We start from the raw sequence: 22670 nt of genomic DNA on the forward strand, positions 1-22670 counted from the left end.
TATGGGCTTAGATCCTTTTGCCTTTCCATATGTATGGAATAAACTAAACCAAAAAACATCATAGATTTAAGAAAGGTTCCCGCGCGCTGAAAGAAATAGCAACGGTTTTTGAAAATTGAAAATTCTTGTACTTTTAAAGAGCAAAACCGCAGCCCCCTGGCTTCGCTCGGGTAAAGCCATATAAATCATACACCCAAACCTTCCTTAGGAATCACTATCTATTGGTAAAACATCCGTCCGGTGGTTTCTGAGTTTATCGCGTTCAGACAGACAGACGTAACGGGGCACTTCGTTTTAACCCCCGAAGCAAAAAGTGGGGTGTTATAAGTGTAACCCGAGTGTGTCTATCTGTGTACGGGGCACCGTAGCTCATCAACGGGTGAACCGATTTGGATGTGTTTTTTTTATTTGACAGCTATTTTTAAGTTTAATCATATTGAAAGTCGGCGGTTTTATTAATTTGTCTAACAAATAAACTTGTATAATATGTAAGGAATGTGTGCGAACATAGACGAGAAACCGGGGCGGGTCGCTAGTATGATGTAGGTGAGTTGGCGTAAATATCAATTATTGACGCTAAAACGCTATTATAAATATCAATAATTGCTGTATTTTTTCTATAATTAAGTATACCGGTGCTTACCTGTAACTATCAATAATTAATGATTAAATAAATAAATAAATAAATATATTAGGACAAATCACACAGATTGAGCTAGCCCCAAAGTAAGTTCGAGACTTGTGTTATGGGATACTAACTCAACGATACTATATTTTATAACAAATACATATATAGATAAACATCCAAGACCCGGGCCAATCAGAAAAAGATCATTTTCCATCATGACCCGACCGGGGCTCGAACCCGGGTCCTCTCGGTTCAGTGGCAAGAACTTTACCACTGCGCCACCGAGGTCGTCGATTAAGTAGAATAAAATACTTAAACTACTAGTTTGTAATGCCATCACAGCGATCCGCTTCTCTTTATCACCCCACTCCATTTTAACATCGCAAAATATTGTGCAATGTTTTGGCGCGGAAATAAGACAATGAAAAATCATATAAAAATGAACGGATTCCAAATTCAAATGTAATAATTTGTTTCTTCTATTTAAATTAATTAAGTTTTTTAATTTCAAAAAAATACTCAGTGTGACTTTATGTACTTTTATTTAAAGGGGATCCTGATGAACAGATGAGTTCACGAGGATCCCCTGGGGGATCCTAGTGGACGAAATGTTTTTAATTGTATTTATGACCAGACTAAGTATATAAACAATACATTATAATATAATTTGAGAGCTAAGGTGATTAATTTACAGTTATTTGATTTGATCACCTGAAAGCACTGCCGTTTGGCTTAAATAGATCATCATATCGAGTGTGTTATCGCTAACACTGGTATCAGATTTTATACAAGTCGCCTAAAGGCATCTGACATGACTTTTACGACTACTCACCGCCATCTAGTGGCAGGTAGTCGCTAATATACACTAGTGAAGTGGACTAAACTGCCCACCAGTGTGCAGGTTTCCTCACGATGATTTCCTTCACCGGAAGCAAGTGGTGATCGAAGAAAACTACCTAAGTACTATACATGAGTCAGATTGATATACAAACTCGTGTGGCGCGAGTAGGATTCGAACCTGAGACCTTTCGATCCACAGGCGGGCGTCTTAACCATTACACAAATATACACATGCCAACCGAGGTGTACCTCTGGTATTATACCTACATTTTAGAAACACAATTATGTTCGATTTCACACACTTTCATTTGGTTTGGTGCGCGTGACATCGTACATGTTCTGACTATTGGTACAATAAATACAAACATGTGTTATTGTGATACAAATCATGTCCGGTCGGTACTGCTTTCTCTCTAGTGTACACAATTCGACGACCTCCGTGGCGCAGTGGTCACCACGATCGCCCGCTGTCTGGAGGTCCTAGGTTCGATTCCAAGAACGCGGGCAAATATTTGTATATGTGAACACATATATTTGTCTGCTTACTGTTGAGTGTTGTCCATTTTTTTTTATTTATTAACCACACTATTGGTACAATTTCAATTTTCGAAAGTAGGTACATATTTTTGAAAAAAATGGTCCTGGTCGTGCCAGGAAGCTAGGTACCGCGCGGTGAAACCGCTTGAAAATTCGTGCAGTGGTTTATCGCGAATAAACAGACGCGGCAGAGGTCGTCGTTTCATCATATGTAAGGATACGGACAATTCGATTTTGATAATAACACAACAATATAAACATTATTCTTCATATTTATTTTCAATTACATTCTTAATTGTATTAGAATAATTGGCCGCCAACTCGCGCAGTAACTCTTCCACAGTGAGTAGTGTCGGCTCCGCCTCTTGGTTCGCAGCGCAGCGGTACACTTCGAATTTGGGCGGGTTATCGAGGGTTGAACGACCGCACACTATTATGTACGGGTAGCCCATTCTGTATGTAACAAAAGGTTATAATTTTAAATAAATATTTTTTTAACAAAAATGTAATTTTTGTTTGACCCGCGCTGACAAACAGAGCAAGTTAAATAAAAGCTTGTATTATAATCATACAGATTGAGTTAGCATCATGGGACACATATAGAATTATTTAATATTAATTTATATTAGTGTAAATTAATGTAGGTGCAGTTCGTGTAAATTTTGACGACCTCCGTGGCCTAATGGTCATCACGCCGGACTGCTACACTGGAGGTCCCGGGTTCGATCCCCGGTCAGCTCAACATGGAAAATGATCTTTTTCAGATTGGCCTGAGTGTTTATCTATATATGTAAGTATATGTTATAGAATATAGTATCGTTGAGTTAGTATCCCATAACACAAGTCTCGAACTTGCTTTGGGGCTAGCTCCATCTGTGTGATTTGTCCATATTTATTTATTTAATTAGGGTAGATTTATATATAGATTAGTCAATATTAGTACAGATTAGCGTTAATTAAATCTCTAAATTCTAAAGTCTAAATTAACGTAAGCTCGTGTAAAACATGTATATCAGTAAATTAATGTAAATTAGTATAAATCAGTGAGGATCAATGAGCACAAAAATTGTAAGAAACGATAATGGTAAGCCCTTCTGGCATGATAGGGACCAACACTGTTCAAATGAGTTTCTTTCGGCATTTCTTCTCAGCAGTGGTCGTTCCGAAATGCCAGTAGTTTGTGAGAAATTATTATTTAATACAAAAATTGCCGTGAAAATGGAAAAATTGCCGTGAATATGTCCTGTGAAGATCTAATCCCTACTATTACTATAAAGAGGCAGGCGTTTGCGAGTTCGTATGTTTGAAGCGGATAATCCCCGAAACTACCCGAACTTGAAAAATTCCTTCACCATTAGAAAGGTGCATCATCCAAGATTGCTATATTTCATCTCGAAATTCCCACGGGAGCGAAGTCGCGGGCAACTCGTCTAATTAATGTTTGAATTGGAACACATCTCACTTGTCGGCCATCACGACCCGCCTGCCGACGGTGAGGCGCCCCCTGTCGTCCACGACCACGTCCCCGGCCAGCGCCCCCCCCCCAACCGCCGACACCCGCTTGCAGAACGCACTGATTGCGTCCGGACCAAAGTTTGACCATTCTCTAGAGCCCTCCTAATGACACATGTGGCCGTCCAAATCAAAAGGCACCTTAGCCGGCACTTAGGTCTTTCTTGCCGTTGTTTTGTATTCGAACAACGGCAGTGAAGACTTAAGCGTCAGCAGTCATAAGGTCCCTTTTGATTTGGACGCGGCCACGAATAAACAATTATTTTTTTCAGGTGAGTTTGCTGTTCACGTCTCGCCGTCGAGCCGATTCGAAGCGAGACGCAGCGAACCAATCGCATTGCGCCATTGTGATGCAACGACAACCACACCGCAATGTGATTGGTTCGCTGCGTCTCACTTCCAATCGATTCGATGGTGAAATGTAAACGCACTTCGCTCTCTGCTACGCCTTGGAAGTCGGCGGTAGACTATTGATTTCAAGTAAATTTTTGACGTCAACAAGTTATTATATCGTCGATTCCCGACTAATATTATAAATGCGAAAATAAGTTTATTTGTTTGTTACCTCCTCAAGCGTTATTTACTCAGCCAATCTTCTTGAAATTTTGCATTTTTATAATTAAGAATATGGAGAAGGACACAGGGTACCTTTCATCCCGGAAAAAACTATTGTTCCCGTGAGATTTGGGAAAAGCCTGTATTTTATTATAGATGGCGCTTAATGTTAATAAAATGAACTTCGCAATAAAACACTAGATGGCGCTGTGCGTATTTTAAATGCGCTATGGATTTAATCGGCGCTAATTCAGCTATCCCAATCCCATTTCAATACGAAGAACAAACTGTTCTCGTGGGCATTTAAGCGGACGAAGCCGCGGGCAAACACCTAGTGGTTGAATAAAGAATTTGGTGTTTTGAGTTCCTACGCGGAGTTACCTTAGGGCCAATAACCAGGACGCTGTAGGGCGCAATGTCGCGCGGCCAGCGGAGACACCTTTCAGTCGACATCACCTCCAAACTGGCCGCTAGTAGTCTGCAACCAAAAGTGAAAATCCTGACTAATGTTGTAAATGCGAAAGTAAGTTTGTTTATTACCTCTTCACGCTCTATCTGCTCAACCAATCTTCTTGAAATTTGCATACATGTAGTTTGAAGTGCGGAGAAGCACATAGGGTGCCTTTCGTCCCGCAAAAAATAACTGCTCCCGTGGGAAATCACGCGGGCGAAGCCTCGGGAAAAAGCCGGTTATCTATGGTGTGGTTGAAGACGGATGCAAACAGACTGACAACATTTGTTTAAGCGGAGGTATTTCTTTATTTCGCTTGTATATGAAATATGAATGTATTGAAGTATATAAAACTTTCGGAAATAAATTAATAATATTAATTTTACTGAATAAAAATGTTCTTCCTTCCTTCGTTTCTTTCTTTCAATGTTATGTATGACACAACGCACCTGGTGATCCCGAGCCCGTAGCAGGACATGTGGAGGGGGAGCGGGGGCCCCGCGGGGGGCGCCACGAGCGCGCGCAGCGGCGCGCTGTAGCGCGTGCCCAGCACGAACGTGTGCCCCACCTGTGCACCCACCGCGGCGGGGGTTCCACACAATTACAAACAATCTGACTCGTGTATAGCAGTTTGCATCGACCACCACTTGCTTGCGGTGAAGGAGAACATCGCGAGGAAACCTGCTATACTGGTTGGATTATTAACTTGTGTGTGAAATGGAGAAGGCAATGGCAAACCACTCCATTAATAGTGTCAAGAGAGTTGTTATGTGTGTTTCATTCCACGTAATGACCACGACCCTCAGCCATGAGGAATACGACTACGAACAAAGGTAGCAGCGCAGCGCATGCGTGTAACCATTCCCCACAGAAAAAAATGCTATTTTTTCAATTTGTTGATCTATTTATTATTATATATATTAATTTGTTTAAATTAAATTAAAACATTAAATTAAATTAAACAATAAAGATACGAATACACTATCACTCTGTCTCACTCATTGCCATTGACTCGAGTGAAATAGCACATATAGTCGATCTCACTCATGCACATTGTAATGAAAAGGAAAGAACGATACGTTGCGCGTCAAACGTTCCCTAGCGCATCTGTGGCTTAAGAATTAATTACATCCTAAGTTGAATGAATAATTTTGAATCCGAATAGTCACTCCTCACCTCGATGCTGTTGTGTGTGTCCGTCTCGCCGCCACACTTCGGGCATGACGTCAGCTCCAGCGAGGCGTGACGGCAGCTCTGGCAGACGGCCAGCCTGTCCTCCCCGGCCGCGGCGGGCAGTTGCCACTCGTGCGACAGAGAACCACCTATCTCACCGGCAGGGGCCTCCACTGAACGAAATTACACTTTACACTGCCACACACTGTCAAGACCTGCCGACGCGAATTTGCAACATCCTCAACAACATATGTAATTGATTTAAGAAATGATTCCGTACGTTTTGTACATTTAGTTTTATATATATATAGGTTTACACCACCACCGCCCCCTATTCTTATTCCTATTCCTTACAAAATCGATCATCTCTATACGATCGTAAAATGCTCAAGAATATTGACAGATCGCAACTCACCCGCGTGAACGTCGAGCGCCAGCTGGCGGAACAGATCGCGATACGCCCGTCTCGCTCGGCGGTAGGTCTCGCTCGCGCAGCGCGCGCCGGCGTGCGCGCCGTACGCGTCCAGCATCCGGAACTCGCGCGCGCGCAGCACGCCGTGCTTCGGCCGCTGCTCGTCGCGGAATTTGCTACTTATCTACAAATATATCAGGACAAACCACACAGATTGAGCTGGCCCCAAAGTAAGTTCGAGACTTGTATTATGGGATACTGACTCAACGATACTATATTTTATAACAAATACATATATAGATAAACATCCAAGACCCGGGCCAAACAGGAAAAGATAATTTTCCATCATGACCCGACCGGGGATTGAACCCGAGACCTCTCGGTTCAGGGGCAAGCACTTTACCACTGCGCCACCGAGGTCGTCAATGGTCAATGTAAGAAACAATAATGGAAACCTCATCTAGCATGATGGGGACCGACACTGTTCAAATTAATTTCTTTCGGCATTTCTTCTCAGCAGTGGTCGTTCCGAAATGCCAGTAGTTTGTAGCTTTTGAGAAACTAATATTTAATATAAAATTTGACGTGAAATAGCGCCTGTAAAAGTCTTAATTTCTAATTGATTTGATTTGTACGTGAAGATTTTGGAAATACAATTCGATTACAATACAGAAGAAAACCTTTCATTGCACAATCATTATTATCAGTCACACATTGAATGCATTAAGAACTCTCTGACAACAACATAAATATCATATATATAAATTCAATATCATATGATAAATAAAAAAATAAAAATAAAATCATTTATTCAGAAATTAGGCCTTCACAGGCACTTTTTCACGTCATATTCTAAATTAAATTATGTTTACCAAAGCTACAAACTACTAGCATTTCGGAACGACCACTGCTGAGTAGAAATGCCGAAAGAAACTCATTCAAACAGTGTTGGTCCCTATTATGCCAGAAGGGTTTACCATTTTTTAAATATAAATTTATGTATAATTTTTTATCAGTAATATAACAATGTAAAGTTAGGGAAAACTCCATCTGAGATGCAATTATTGAATATAATAGTTAAGTGGGGGGAGCAATCAGATCAATAATAGTGCAGATAAATATGTCTTATATATTCTTCAGGAGAAATATGTCTAAATCGGAAGGTAGATTTAGGATCTGAGGCATTTCTTTTTAATAAATCATCTGCAGCACTGGGACAAGAGGAAAGGGAGCCCGTAATATTTTTAGAAATATTGGCAAAGAAGTTATTGAATTCGTTGGCCACTTCGTCATTTGAACTAATAGTTTTATCACCGATTTTTAAAGAAATATTGTTGTCGCGTGGGTTAAACTTGCCGGTTTCTTTATTAATGATTGACCAAGCTGTTTTGATTTTGTCATTAGAATTTTTTATTTTATAAGTTAAATATAAAGAGTTTGCTGTTGAACATACCTTTTTAAAAGTTTTAGAGTAACGTTTAACATATGATATAAATTCCGCATTAAAATTATACTGTTTTTGACCATAAAGTTCATACAACTTGTTTCTGCTAATATAAATACCATTTGTAGCCCAATCGCAAAATTTAAGTTTCACTTTATTATTAAAGGTCTTAAGAGGAAAAGTTTTTTTTAATTCTGTTTCCACTGTATTAAAAATCTTATTATAATGTTCATTAGGATTTTTAGTTAAATCTAATTCAGGCAATTTCTTATTTATGGTTTCGCGAAAACGCATTTTGCGGTACTTAATTAACGGCCTACGAATTACAGGAGCGGAGATAAGGTTAGACTGTTCGTTACGAATAAGTGACACTTGTTGGCCCAGGTGGTCAGACCCCAGACAGGCTAACAGCTTTTCTTCAGAAACAGTACAATCACAGAAAATATTATCTGTACATTTGGCTGAGGTCGAGGTTATCCTAGTGGTTCAAAGAATGTGTGCTTTAAATTCTATTAAATGAATCGAGCAAATTTTTAAAGCCATTGCTTTCAGAACATGAAATCAAAATGTCTATATTAAAATCACCACATAAAACTATGTTCTTATTGCTGGAAGTAACTAACATAAATAATGTAAAAGGTTAACCTGTCGTAATAGAATATGTTTTCTGTAATGATAGGTTAAGTTTGGTGAAATAAATAATAAAATAAATAACAAAAGCCCGAGTCAAAACTGACACTTTCGTAAAAAAACTCATTTCAAATTAAGAATCATCTTTTGCTCACCTGGTAAATCAAGAGAGGCAGCTGTTTGTACGAGATAGGGCCAACGTCCGCCAACAAGTCTGCCACAGCTTCTTCGTGAGTCTGCGAAATGGTTAATTAGATTACACACCCTAAACCTTCAGGAATGTTATTACCTATTAAAGTACTTCGTTACAATATGTTGTGTAGTTTTAAAGATATAAACAAACATAGGAACAAACAGTGTGAAGTGACTTTGTTTTATATGTAATACAATTTTAATGACTTACAGGAGAGAGTATATACGGTTTCCCATGTCGATCTTCTAATGACAGCAACTCAGTTTTGCTTCCCAGCCGGCCGGTCGTCTCCCAGAGGTCCACAGACGTCAACGTCGGCAGCGACACCCTCTGTGCCCCCACAGACTCCACGCATCTCCGCGCCATAGCCTCGAGCTTGTCCAACGACCGCCTGGCCAGAGGCAGCAGTGTGAAGAAACCTGAGCTAGATGGCCGAACCAAACCGCATTCTAAAAGCAACTAAAAATAAATTGACATATTAATGCATTATTTTTTCTATAGTGAAATAAACTTCTATAGTGAATAGCTTTATTTCAAACGTAACGTATTTCGCTGGAGTTTAAACCTTCAAATAATATATATTTGCCCACCCCGGCTTTGCATACATATAAACCTTGTGGCAAAGATAAAATAATTTATGAATCCAAGAGTCGGGAATTAGATCGACTGTTATGTAAGGCCTTTGCACCGAAGTGGGACACAAAATAGCCTCATTATAAAATCCTTAAATTATAAAAGTCCTCTGCTGTGTCTGTCTGTCTGTTGGCGATAAACTCCTAAAACTATTGCCCGAATTTTCATGCGGTTTTCACTAAGAGTGTGATTCCTGAAGAAAGTATAGATTTTATAATTTGTTATGTTTTTACCCGAGTGAAGCCGGAACAGGCCGCTAGTATATTATGAAACAAATAATACTTATATAAAAATTCGTGCCTTTTGACTTTTGCAAGTGATTTCCGTGTTCTTTATCTTCGCATTCTTTGGTATAGTGATAATGGGTTGAAATATCTGTGAGATATATTTCATTTTATACTATTTTACTATTTTTATAGCAAGAAATTGTGTTTTTTGAAAAATTATAGGTTAGGCGAAGTTGTAAACAAGCAGCACGAAGAAACAATGGAAAGAAACAGCTGATGGATGAGTAAAAAAATATGACAGATACTTATGTCACTTCAAATGACATTGAAGTTCAAATAATTCAAAGTTTTTTTTTTAATTTATTTGCGAGGGTTTCCATTGGGGTTTCCTTAAACTGACCTCCAAACTTCAATTCGAAGATGATATGACTCCTGTAAACGGCTTGGCGGGTTTTGATGGAATTTTATATGTATACTAGCTTTTGCCCGCGTCTTCGCCCGCGTAAATTTTCCGGGATGAAAGGTACCTACCCTCTGTCTTTCTCCATATTTTACATGTAGGTATGCAAAATTTCAAGAACATTGGTCGATTAGATAGAGACAGGTAACAAACAAATAAACTTGCTTTCGCATTTATGATATTAGTCAGGACTAGCTGCGCTTCGGGACTTCGCTCCCTTGGGAATTTCGGGATAAAAAGTACGATATTATAAATGTGAAAGTAAGTTTGTACTACTACTGGACCGATTATTATGAAATTTGGTACACGGTTACAAAATAACCTGGAATAACACATAGGGTACATCACGAAATCCCCGCAGGAGCGAAGCCTCGGGGCGCAGCTTGTATTGAATAAAGGAATAAAAACGACACGAACATTCTATAATGTTTGCATCTACATGTAATTTAATTATTCATTACTTAGGTATAGAGAAAAATAAAGTTCATAAAATAAAAAGACAAATATGTTATAAATATTTATTTACTACATTAATATATAAATAATTCAAATTATGATTGATTATGTACTGAGTAAATTCCGTGGAATTACTCGTACTTACTAAATCCATGGTAAATTCACGTAGTACCTAACATGAATTTTTATTTTATTTTTTAATTTTAGCTAGTGATGTAGTAATGATCTCGTAAGTAATCACTAGACTATAGATAAACTGGCAAGGCAAAGGCACCGCAGACTGTCAAAATTTGACCACCGTTTTTCATCAATAGACGATATCTGAGTACATACAAGTACTAGTTCCGAGACTCATTGGCAGAGCTCATGAACATTCACTGTTCAGTACCTATCGTACTGTTTGAAAAATTTAAAATAGGTATATATGAGTTTATTTTCCCTCCATTTATTAATAAAAACAAAATAAAATTACAACAAATCAAATAGAACATTGGTCGGCATTACTTCGCAGCAGCGGTCATTCCAAAACTCCCAGTAATTTCTAGCTTTTTGAGAAATTACTATATGTGGTCGTCCAAATCAAAAGGGACCATAAGGTCCCTTTTGATTTGGACTATAAAGTCTTTATTGCCGTTGTTCCAATACAAAACAACATTAATAAAGACCTAAGTGCTAGCCGCCGTAATGTCCCTTTTGATTTGGTCGACCACAAATAACATTTTACGTGAAAATGTCTCAAAATGACGGTGTAATACCCGAATAAATTATTTGAATTTCAACCTTTGGGTTTGTCACCAGTGCGATCTCAAGTGTCGAGTCCTTTGACAAATGCTTTGGGTTTCTCACCTGTGTGTGTTCTGTTATGACTTAACAACGTAGACTTTTGATTACAGCGATAATCACAAACATTACATTGAAACGGCTTCTCGCCGGTGTGTGTTTTCAAGTGTCGTGTCAAAGAGGTTTTCTGACGGAACCGATGGTGGCACAATCCACATTGGAACGATTTTTCATCACTGTGAGTTTGAATGTGACGTAATAACTGATATTTTTCTTTACTACGATGATCACAAATATTACATTGAAATGGTTTCTCGCCTGTGTGCGTCCTTTTATGACTTGACAATGTTGACTTTTGATTACAGCGATAGTCACAAAAATTACATTGAAATGGTTTCTCGCCGGTGTGTGTTCTCGAGTGTCGTATCAAAGCAGACTTTCGATTGAACAAACGTGCGCATACATCACATTGGAACGGTTTCTCGCCGGTATGAATTCTCAAGTGATTCAATAAAAAATGCTTCTGATTAAATCGCCGTTCGCAAACGTGACATTGGAATGGTTTCTCACCAGTGTGTGTTCTATAATGCCTCATCATTGCTGAATGACATTTAAAACACCTCTGACAAACAACACACCGGTGTCCCCGAGCAGTTAGAGTTGTAGATTCTCGTCGCGACTTGCGCTGTTTGCTGTTGGCTGTCCTTCCTTTAGCTTGTCTCCGTTTGCCAGCTACCGACGTCTGCGTCGAATCTGCCAAAGTTTGCGTGTATTATAACAATAGTACAACACTATGTATGCAGTCAACACAACAACTATTTCTTTGGTTTGAAACTTAACTTTCTGTTGACATAGCAGCTAACAAAATTCTGTCGATATCTATATCCGTATACATAGCGTCAGAATTTCGCAAAAACAGAGGTGCTCTCATGAAAGCACTATTTTTTCGGGAAGTACGGAGAATTTCAAGATCCTCAAGATATATATATATATATATATAGCTACTCCTCAGGCTTCCACAAAGAGGATTTAATTGAAAGAGGATTTAATTGATTGAATTTTCAGCATAGACCCCTAGTTTGTACATTATAGCTTTATATAGAGTGACTTTTGGCTAATGAATTCCTATAGAGAATCCAAAACAAGAGGAGAACATACCTCCCCCTCGCATCCTCTGCTCTGTGGTGTTCATCTCTGTATCGCATGGCTGTGGCACAACAAGGGGGTCTTTTTTATCCTCCGAGTTGCATTCCGTATCACACATGTAATCTGGCTGCGGAGGATCTGCAAACACATTCTCCAAACATAACAATGAATTATTTATATTAGAACGAAACTTGTACAGTTGCAGAGGATCCCACACGCACTTCCCATCAGGGTTCCAAACTTATTCATAAATGATCATCTCAAAGCTGTCACAACTAAATTAATAAGCACATACCTTCCTGTGGTTCCTCTTTGATCCTTTCTAGCTTAGTAGTGGCTACATCAGACTCCGGCTCAGTTTTAATCTCTGTGGGGGTCGGTAAAGCACAATTATGGCGCACAACTCCAAAGTACTTCAGTGACCCACACAGCCCATGAGCCTTGCGGTCAATCAGGGATATTGCTTCTGTAGTTATCTGTAAGCATTCAAATACTTAGTAACTTGTTGTGACTAAGTAGCAGTAAAAAGGTTTATAATAATTAATGGTTTAAAAGGTTTACCTCAGCGTGTCTGTGCAACATATCATTCAGCACATTCTCTGCTAATGCACAAGTCAGCATCAACTTGCGGCACTTGTCGAGCTGAGCGTAGCAGATATAACACGCCGCCACGGGCTTCCCCTCACTGTGCAGCTGAAATGTTCAACAACAATGAAGTTACATTGTGTTCTTCCAACTGGCGTAAGCTTTAAGCATGATAAGAGCTAGTGGTTGTACTAACTGCATTGCTGGTGATCTTCTCATACACCAGCTGGAGCGCGCCGGCGATTGTTAACAACCGCACGTCCACCGCCAGACAGACTCGACAGGCTGCTACTGCGTCCGGCATTTCAACACAAGTCTTGTCACTTACGAGCCTTTCTCGGTTAATCTAAATTTTAGATTTATTGGTCCTTTTATATACCACAAATTTAATTTTATCTATACTATTATTCTAAAGAGGTAAGCGTTTGTATGTTTGAGGCGGGTAAACTCCGAAACTACCGAACCAATTTAAAAAATTATTTCACCATAGAAAGGTACATTAACCGAGATTGCTATAGGCTATATTTTATCTCAAAATTCCCATGGGATAGCTGTCCGGGAAACATCTAGTAGGTACTTATTTTATAAGACTAGTAATTAGAGAATAGTTATGACAAATAACGCAAATAACCAAGTGACTATACATGACATTGACATTTAAATACAAGATATATTTTTATTATTAGTGTTGAGGCAGTCCTGCTGCCTACATACTGCTGCAGGACCACCAGTTACTCTGTTCTCTGAAAAGTCTTTTTTGGAAGCTTTCTGAGAATGTTGGGAACTTTCAGGACAGCGTACGTACTTACTCTTTGGAGCAACTACAAATATTACAACATCACATTGAAGAGATCTTTCTTTATTATAGTGTGGTGTTAAGTAGTAACAGGCCGGCCGGACTGGTTTAACTTCTATGAAGCGAACGAGTCACTATACGCCCAGTTAGTGCTAGCTCTTGGTTGGTATAATTTATGGTCATTTATTTCGTTAAAATTCAATGTTAAAAATTACTGCTATATGAGAATGGAAACGTTGCTCTGAATTCATGAGCAGGCCTAAATTTCGATCACAGATTTATGAACATGGATTTAATAAGTATTTCGTGGAATACATACGTACCTAATGTTTTTTTTTTAATTTCGTGGCTCCAGCATTAGTTTTCTCTCAATTTATAATTATATTGGCAAAATTTATACCTAATGTTGATTTCGATGTGTTCTGACTGAAGTGTCAACGTCACTCTGACACTTACTGTAAACAATAAAGCGAGCTCAGCTGTCAGCTGGCTCAGCTCAGCATTTCAGTCAATCAGCGTCAGTCAGCAGTTTCAGTCATAGTGAGAGTGAGCATTGTTGAGTGTGTACCCTGATCGTGGTATTTTAAAAGTTTCTTAGTTTTGAACATAATTGGGCATGTAATAAATATCCCAAGGTGTAATTCCTCCAAAGTTCTTCGAAAAAAGCCAAAATTGCTTCCAAAATGCAAAGCGTGAGTGCTCCCCGTGAGCCCGCGCCTCCTGTAATCAGCACGAGCTCCACAATCCTCAATATGAGGGAAAAAGAGAAATACATCGAAGATTTCGACTTTCCGTTCTGCGACGAGTCTTCTAAGTACGAAAAGGTGGCGAAAATCGGTCAGGGGACATTCGGGGAAGTGTTCAAAGCACGAGCGCGGAACAGCAGCAAGAAATTCGTTGCCATGAAGAAAGTGCTCATGGACAATGAGAAAGAAGGCTTTCCGATCACAGCACTTCGAGAAATCAAGATCCTTCAGCTCCTGAAACACGAAAACGTGGTGAATTTAATCGAAATATGTAGAACGAAAGCTACATTGCACAACAAATATAGGTCAACATTTTATTTAGTGTTCGACTTTTGTGAACACGATTTGGCTGGCTTATTGTCGAACGTGAACGTCAAATTTAGTTTAGGAGAGATCAAGAAAGTGATGCAGCAGTTATTGAATGGTTTATATTACATACACAGCAATAAGATATTACACAGGGACATGAAGGCTGCAAATGTGTTGATAACGAAGAATGGCATTTTGAAGCTAGCAGACTTCGGTTTGGCGCGGGCTTACAGCGTGGCCAAGTCGGGGCAGGCCAACAAGTACACCAACCGAGTGGTGACACTGTGGTACCGGCCGCCGGAGCTTTTGTTAGGTGAGATTTTTGTTGTTTTTTTCTGAATATGATTTCCTGGCTGGGTCTGCCTGGATCTCTCCTATCAAGTGTGTTATTCAAATCAATCATTTCATATACCAATATATACCTAGCAGTTTCCAACATGTAAAATTAAAAATAAATAAATATTATTACATTTCAAAGTGAAACAGTATTGCTAGCACTAGTGTCACATTTTAATTCAAGTCGCCTAAAAGCATCTGACATAACTTCTTGAAATTACAAGTTGTCACATCAGTGTGTGACTGATTGTTCAGCTTAAATTTTAGCCTTAAAATATAGTCTTGGCCAATAAGGTGTGTATTAGAATCCCTGGGGATCGTAGCGGAATAGCAAGTGTTTTTAACTCCCTGGGGGATTATTAGGCCGCAGTCAGACTAATTATTAATTTTATTAATTAGTATATATACATATATTTAGTGACCACATACCTATATGTTCACTTTTACAATGCGTGTAAAACAAGATTTGTCTTGCTATGGAACCCTTCATGAGCGAGTACAATTTGTTCTCGGCCGGTTTTATTGTAATGTATAAATCCAGTAGTATCCAATATGTGTATTACTGTGCTCCCACAAAATACTGTATGTAGTAATTTGAATTTAATTTCTTTCTTCCTTTCTTAATTTTGTATTTGATGTGATAGGTGATAGAAACTACGGCCCTCCGGTGGACATGTGGGGCGCTGGCTGCATCATGGCGGAGATGTGGACGCGGTCACCCATCATGCAGGTGAAGCTTCATATTTTTTTCCTAGGAAATTCACCGAAAAAACACCGACCATAAAATAGTAAATCTCCAATTAATAAAATATAGTATGTTTGAGGCGGGTAATCTCCGAAACTACCTATGCAATATTGCTATTTTATCTCAAAATTCCCACGGGAGGGAAGCCCCAGGCAACATCTAGTCTATTATAATCGTGTTTGATTACATTCATGCATTTTATTTTTTTGGCCATGTTGACAAATGAACACGATCTGTTTAGGGCCCGACGGAGCAGCAGCAGCTGATCCTGATCTCGCAGCTGTGCGGGTCCTGCACGCCGGACGTGTGGCCCGGCGTCGAGAGCCTCGACCTCTACAACAAGATGGAGCTGCCCAAGGGACAGAAGAGGAAGGTCAAGGTAACCCTTTGTTTTATTACAATTATTCTACTAATATTATAAATGCGAAAGTTTGTGAGGATGTGTATATATATGTATATACATACACACATATATTTATATGTATGTATGTTATTCTTTCACGCAAAATCTAGCGGACGGATTGTTATGAAATTTGGTACGCGAGTAGAATATAACCTGGAATAACACATAGGGTACTTTTTATTCCGAAATTCCCACGGGATCGCAACCTAGGGGCGAAGCTAGTAAGTAATATAATCGCAAATTCGTTCGAATTTCCGATTATGATATGAAAGATTGGTTTTTCAATACGAAGTGTTATTAAAATATGCTTCTTCATCGCTTCCCGCTGTCTGTCAACGCAAACTACGCAACGGGTTTTGTTGCGGGCTTTTTTAATAGATTTGACAGTGATTTAAGAGGAAGTTTTAAGTATACAATTTATTATGATTTCGTCATAGCGAGGCTAAATATATTTAAAATAATGTTGTCTGTGTTTCAGGAACGGCTGAAGCACTACGTCAAGGACCCCTACGGCTGCGACTTGCTGGACAAGCTGCTGCAGCTGGACCCGGCCAAGAGGTACGTCACATCAAATACAACTTCAAAATGTTTATTGCCATTTATGTTATACATCAGTTCCCGTAGCACTAGGCACAGCTTACAGTTTGGTACAATATGAACTTCGATTGTATACATCACTTATTGACGTCAAGCATGTGTTATCAAATAATTTATTCAGAAATTATACGTTCACATGAACTTTTTCACTTCGTTTTCTAAATTAAGTTACTATCTTCCAAAGCTACAAACTACTGGCATTTCGGAATGACCACTGGTACGACATGCCGTCGGTAACTCAATTAAGCAGTGTTGGTCCCTATCGTGCCAGAAGGGCTTTTCTAATATATACATATCCTACTAATATTATAAATTCAAAAGTTTGTGAGGATGTATGTATGTGTGTATGTTTGTTACTCTTACACACAAAATCTACTGGACAGATTGTTATGAAATTTGGTACACAAGTAGAATATAACCTGGAATAACACATAAGGTACTTTTTATCCCAAAATTGCCACGGGAGCGAAGCCCCGGAGCACAGCTAGTATTTATATAAAGAAAACAATTTACTAGCAGCCCGTCCGGGCTTCGCTTGGATAAAACCATAATTAATTATACATTTATACTTCAGGAATCACGTTCAAACTTTGTAAAATTCATCAAGTTTTTTTTAGTTTCTCCTGTCCCGATGTCTGTCTGTAATTGCTGTGTCCACAATCTCAGTTCACTTGGTAAATGATACCAGTGAGACCGATCAATATATAACATCTTTATTTTACTAAAGTCTAGCTTTTGTAATAACTATGACTTTTCGCATCGTCCCTGCAGTCACGCGTCTCTCTTGGACGTGTTGTTCTGACACAACGTCACATGAAAATAGGACTGACATGAATTATTTTATTTCGTCTTAACACATCACGTCCAGGGTCGCAACAGTATTCCCCCCCCCTGAGAAAAAATTATCTTATTCCCGTGGGAAATTTACGCAGGCGGAGATGCGGGTGAAACAGCTAGTGAATAATCGATAGCTAGATAAAGATATATCTATACTATTATTATAAAGAGTTAAGCGTTTGTTAATTTGTATGTTTGAGGCGGGTAATCTCCGAAACTACCGAACCGATTTCAAAAATTATTTCACCATTGGAAAGTTACATTATCCGAGATTGCTATAGGCTATATTTTATCACAAAATTTCCCACGGGAGCGACGCCCCGGGCGACATATAGTAATGACATGTGGTGGCCGACGCCAGGTACGACGCGGACACGGCGCTGAACCACGACTTCTTCTGGACGGATCCCATGCCGTGCGAGCTCGCCAACATGCTCGGCCAACACTCGCAGAGCATGTTCGAGTACCTCGCGCCGCCGCGCAGGTATTGCTTCCGTCTGTCCGTATGTGTTGTTGCTAGCACTGGTACGACGACCCGGGTTCGAGTCCCGGTCGGCTCATGATGGGAAATGATCTTTTTCTGATTGGCCCGGGTCTTGGATGTTTATCTATATATGTATATGTTATAAAATATAGTATCGTTGAGTTAGTATCCCATAACCACAAGTCTCGAACTTACTTTGGGGCTAGCACAATCTGTGTGATTTGTCCTAATAAGTATATTTATTTATTTTATTAAATAAATATTACATAATTAGTTGCTACATTATTACGTGACATGCTTCATCAAAATATTACGAATTTATTCAAGTCGCCCAAAGGCATCTGACGTGACTTTTACGAGTACCTACCGCCATCTAGTGGCAGGTACTAGTGAACTAAACTGTCCGCCAGTGTGCAGGTTTCCTCGCGATGTTCTCCTTCACCGGAAGCAAATGGTGGTCGATGAAAACTACTATACATGAGTCAGATTGGTGTACAAACTCGTGTGGCACGAGTGGGATTCGAACTTGGGTCTTGGACTGCTTTTACATCCGGCTGTCTTCATGATATCAACTGTCTTTGTAGATGCAGTGTATGTAGTCTCAGTCTACTGCGAAGATTGTGGTGGCCACCGTTTTCGGTTTAGTGGACTGTGACTACATTGTGTGATGGAAAAATATGCTTTGCAATAAATTCCTTTATCTAGTGTAGAATAATGTGGAAAGAGCATTTCCACATTATTCAAGGTAAAGTGCTTGCCTCTGAACCGAGAGGTGCCGGGTTCGAACCCCGGTCGGGTCATGATGGAAAATGATCTTTTTCTGATTGGCTTGGGTCTTGGATGTTTATCTATACAGGGTCACTGGTATCTAACGCATAACCCTCCAAAGGCGCATAAGGTACATAGAGACTAACATCTTTTGTTCTTTTGTCTAAACGTGATAAATACAAAAATTGTCCTTTTTTATAGTTTTAATGTCGTTTATCGTTTCTATAAAACGTTAACTCTATGTTAGATTCCGCTACATAACGCTACTGTACTGTCTCGTGTCGCTCGGCTATTGCATACAGTGAACATGTGAAGAATCGCAAATTAGATTGTATTTTTTTTTATATGAAAAAAAAACTACGAATCTTGAAAAGTCGTAAAATAAAAGTTGCTTATTTTGAACCCAGAGGTTTTGCGTTTGATACCAGCAACCCTGTATATGTATTTGATATAAAATATAGTATCGTTGAGTTAATATCCCGTAAAACAAGTCTCGTACTTACTTTGGGGCCAGCTCAATCTGTGTGATTTGTATATATTTATTTATATATTGATTATGATGTTGACGCGGCCGTGTCCGCAGGCCGGGGCACCTGCGGCACCACCACCACGTGGCGGGCGCGCAGCCCAAGCCCGCGCTGGACTCTGGTTACCAGGACCGCGTGTTCTGAGCGCCGCACACCACATCGTGTAAAAGAGAGGACGTGTGAACGCAATACGTGTTGTACGGTAGCTTCAAGGAAAAATTATTTCTTTGTAAAAAACTTTTTTTTTAATTTTGGACTGACTGAAAGAATAATAATTTTATGTTATTTTTTTACCCCCGACGGCTAAGTGTTAAGTTCCAAGCTTAACGTGTCTGTGTATCTGTATGTCAGTGGTACTGAACCGATTCTGATTTGATTATTTGTTTTTATTTGAAAGATAATTTGAGTTTTCTTGTCTATGTTTTGAATCCGTCAGCTGTTTTCTAACGGACGAGAGCGACTTAGGTCGGGGTTTCCTTCAATGTTTAATTTAGTTTTTCATTCTCGGTCTACCCTCGTGGGAACAAGCGTGATAATATGGAAACAACCTTTTTTTCTTACAAGTGTTATTATGTAAACAATCGTGCAACTACTTTTAAAGAAATTACTTTCGCGGTCGATAAATGTTTTACTTTAGAATTTAGAATGATGAATGATGTTTATTTTCAACAATAAGTAGTGTTACGGTTGTTCACACATTGGACTCGTCAGAAAAAAACGCTGTAGTTAAGCGGTTCCCTATTTTTATGCATACAATTTAATGTCATAATTTAACATGGCATACTTTTACTGATCATAATAATAGTTACGCACAATATTCATTTGGCATAATGTTTTAGGCACAATTTTTTTACGCATACCTACCATAAGCATAACAATTTTAAGCATAATATTCAAAAGCATATTGGCGGCTTATGTGTGGCCCGAGCGTCGCCCCGCCGCACCTAAATTATGGTAAAATACATTAGCCTCAACTATAATTAAGCTTATAGAAAAGGTATGCCAGAAAACAAGTATGTCAAAATATTATGCCTAAATCGTCATGTTAAATTAAATTAGGATAAAAAATTTATGCGAAAAAAAAGGGATCCCAAGTAAAGCTGGCTTCAGCGTTACCTGCAGGTAGCTTCGTGGGCGCTGGCGCGCCACCGTGCTGAGCTTGTGATGTAAATATCCCAACTATGGAATAAAAATGGCTGTCAATGATGACTATGACGAGTGTAAATATGTAAATATCAAGATTTGTAAATAACAGCCCGTCCCGGCTTCGCTCGTGTAAAAACATGATGAATTGTATAATTCGTGTAATCTAAACTATTATTATAAAGGGGTAAGCGTTTGTGAGTTTGCATGTTTGAGGCGAGTAATTGTAACATTCCGTCGCTACCGAACCGATTTCAAAAATTCTTTCTCCATTTGAAAGGTACCTACATTATCAAAGATTGCTATAGGCTGCATTTTATATCAAAATTCCCACGGGAGCGAAGCCCCGGGCAACAACTAGTAACTAGTATACCTCAACCTCAGAGATCAAAATTCCGCCGAAAACATACAAAAAACCCGTCCGATTGTTTTGGAGTTTATCGCGTTCATACAGACGCGACATGCGTATATACTTGTGTAACAAATATTTTCCTGCCAAATACACTCAATGTGTTTACCGTTATTCATAAAAATGTTACAAACCTAATCAAATTAACATATGTTTCTTCCAAATGTAAATAAAACTTATACATACAATAATACATTTCCATACAAACTCCCCGCCATCTCATACGAAGCGGCAGATTGGACACAGTGGGAGACAAGATATTAGTTCTGCTATTCCTATTTCTTCTTGTGATCTAATACGTGTTTGTTTTCATTGTATTAGTGAAACTAAAAAGTTATGTATGTCACACATACACTTTAACTGATTTTGAAGAGATCAAAAACTTCTAGAATCTCTCGGGAGTTGAACCCGCGTGTTCCATAGAAGTATTAAATGATGTTGTCAATGTAAAGTGTGTCTACTGAAGACAACTTAAAGCTCACTTTTCAATGAATCTTGTGGTGAATGAGTGTAACATGACCTTTTACTTATTTTATATATTTTGTAAGAATGTACTTATTGTAAAATATTATGTGTAAGACAATAAAAATTTCGAAATAAATAATTTTATTATTTAAACAATTTAATAACTTTAATTAATATACATTATCACTTTCAGATAAAATATCACACATTTTAATCTGACAGATTTATCTAGCAGTTTAAAACTGCCAGATAAATTTACCTGATGTGATTGGCTAGTTAGCTATCTATATCAAACACTTAAACTTTAAAAATAAAATACAAAGATCCTGTATGTGTGTTACATTTAGGCTATCTGATAAAACAGGGCCTACTATTAATAATATACCTTATCTTCAAAGGTAGGCACTTAAAATTATCCAATTTAGGCTGAACCAGCACTGCTTCTGCTTCCTATAACAGATATAGAGGCACGGGAAACATCAGTTGAATAACTTACAATTGTGTAAGGTTTTGATTGAAACACAACTTGCTATCTCACTCATAACGCCTGCCTGCTATTCAGGTGGTTCTGGGTTTATCCCAGTTAGTACAAGACGAGAAATTATATTTTTCTAATTGCCATAAATCTTTGACAAATTAATTATGTGGTATTCTTTCTTGTACAAAATGTAAAACATACTCAGCAAGACATAATGGTTTAGATACAACTTACATATATTATTTTTATTAGTTTTTTTTTAGTTTAGCTTTACAATTGTTGAATCTACTAAACTTGAGGATTTGAGCTAATTATTTGTAGCACAAGAAAACCAAATAACCTTGTAGGTTGAGAATATACAAACAAAAAACTGAAACAAATTCTTTGAACATAAACAAAACACTAAAGACTTCAGCTGCATTCCTCATTCGCTGGAATCACTCTCGTATTTATGTAAGCTACTATGAATATGTCTCTTATATGTTGATGCATCAAAAAACTTTCTACGGCAAACTTTACAGTAATAATGTGTCATTATGTGCTTCTGCAATTCTGATTTAGTTATTGCTGTAAACATACATTTTCTCTTACTGCATTTATATCCTTCCATGTTTTCTCACATGCCTCACAAATTGGGAACGATCCAAAATAGTTTTCTTACAATAATCACATTCAAATTTGGCAATAGACCGATTTAATAATTGTGTAGAATGCTTTTTTTTATGATGCAATATGTTTTTTGCACTGTGAGACCTGAAGCCACACAGTTCACATATCTCGTTCTTAATCCCCAAATGCATGTTCAGATGACTGGTCTGGCTGTCTTTGTGCAAATAAACTTTACCACAGTAATCACACGGATAAGTCTTACGTGCTTTTGTATGATTCAGCATATGCTGTGTCCGCTTAGACTCGCTAAGTATTCTCTGACATACTGTACACTTGAACTGTTTCTTGAAATCACT

General features: G+C 38.6%; 3 protein-coding genes across 4 annotated transcripts; 1 reads left to right on the forward strand and 2 right to left on the reverse strand.

Annotated features, from left to right (window-relative positions):
• Positions 1 to 2259: 2259 nt before the first annotated feature.
• ProRS-m (Prolyl-tRNA synthetase, mitochondrial) lies at positions 2260 to 9508 on the reverse strand. 2 transcript variants are annotated; one of them, XM_053767325.1, is made up of 9 exons: positions 9309 to 9508; positions 8586 to 8834; positions 8338 to 8418; positions 6112 to 6292; positions 5700 to 5869; positions 4973 to 5091; positions 4454 to 4550; positions 3468 to 3622; positions 2260 to 2458 (listed from the first exon to the last, which is right to left on the reverse strand). In XM_053767325.1, the coding sequence occupies exons 1-9, from the start codon at positions 9399 to 9401 to the stop codon at positions 2266 to 2268; spliced, it is 1338 nt and encodes a 445-aa protein (XP_053623300.1). In that variant the 5' UTR covers positions 9402 to 9508; the 3' UTR covers positions 2260 to 2265. The 2 variants fall into 2 exon arrangements, with proteins under 2 accessions (XP_053623300.1, XP_053623301.1); XM_053767326.1 differs by having other exon boundaries at positions 9242 to 9381.
• A 691-nt stretch (positions 9509 to 10199) lies between these two features.
• On the reverse strand, positions 10200 to 13295 carry LOC128682556 (zinc finger protein OZF-like). Its single transcript, XM_053767327.1, has 5 exons — positions 12859 to 13295; positions 12639 to 12770; positions 12373 to 12553; positions 12090 to 12215; positions 10200 to 11684 (listed from the first exon to the last, which is right to left on the reverse strand). Exons 1-5 carry the CDS (start codon positions 12964 to 12966, stop codon positions 10957 to 10959), a joined length of 1275 nt encoding a protein of 424 aa, XP_053623302.1. The 5' UTR covers positions 12967 to 13295; the 3' UTR covers positions 10200 to 10956.
• A 676-nt stretch (positions 13296 to 13971) lies between these two features.
• Cdk9 (Cyclin-dependent kinase 9) lies at positions 13972 to 21363 on the forward strand. The gene is made up of 6 exons (XM_053767329.2): positions 13972 to 14826; positions 15494 to 15579; positions 15836 to 15973; positions 16476 to 16555; positions 17793 to 17915; positions 19267 to 21363. Exons 1-6 carry the CDS (start codon positions 14142 to 14144, stop codon positions 19352 to 19354), a joined length of 1200 nt encoding a protein of 399 aa, XP_053623304.1. The 5' UTR covers positions 13972 to 14141; the 3' UTR covers positions 19355 to 21363.
• The last annotated feature ends 1307 nt before the right edge of the window (positions 21364 to 22670 follow it).

Source organism: Plodia interpunctella, chromosome 30, assembly GCF_027563975.2.
Source record: "Plodia interpunctella isolate USDA-ARS_2022_Savannah chromosome 30, ilPloInte3.2, whole genome shotgun sequence".
NCBI classification, from domain to species: domain Eukaryota; kingdom Metazoa; phylum Arthropoda; class Insecta; order Lepidoptera; family Pyralidae; genus Plodia; species Plodia interpunctella.

Bases quoted from the DNA above. Each gene is read 5' to 3' on its own strand.
- ProRS-m (XM_053767325.1), bottom strand. From the start codon at position 9,401: ATGAAATATATCTCACAGATATTTCAACCCATTATCACTATACCAAAG. The intron at 5,870-6,111 runs GTGAGTTGCGAT...AATTTCGTTCAG, and splicing joins GGCGCTCGACGTTCACGCGG to TGGAGGCCCCTGCCGGTGAG. The intron at 4,551-4,972 runs GTGCGTTGTGTC...TTTTGGTTGCAG, and splicing joins TACGGGCTCGGGATCACCAG to ACTACTAGCGGCCAGTTTGG.
- Cdk9 (XM_053767329.2), top strand. From the start codon at position 14,142: ATGCAAAGCGTGAGTGCTCCCCGTGAGCCCGCGCCTCCTGTAATCAGC. The intron at 15,974-16,475 runs GTAACCCTTTGT...TCTGTGTTTCAG, and splicing joins GACAGAAGAGGAAGGTCAAG to GAACGGCTGAAGCACTACGT. The intron at 17,916-19,266 runs GTATTGCTTCCG...CCGTGTCCGCAG, and splicing joins TACCTCGCGCCGCCGCGCAG to GCCGGGGCACCTGCGGCACC.
- LOC128682556 (XM_053767327.1), bottom strand. From the start codon at position 12,966: ATGCCGGACGCAGTAGCAGCCTGTCGAGTCTGTCTGGCGGTGGACGTG. The intron at 12,216-12,372 runs GTATGTGCTTAT...ATGTGTTTGCAG, and splicing joins CAAAGAGGAACCACAGGAAG to ATCCTCCGCAGCCAGATTAC. The intron at 11,685-12,089 runs GTATGTTCTCCT...AAACTTTGGCAG, and splicing joins GCAGAGGATGCGAGGGGGAG to ATTCGACGCAGACGTCGGTA.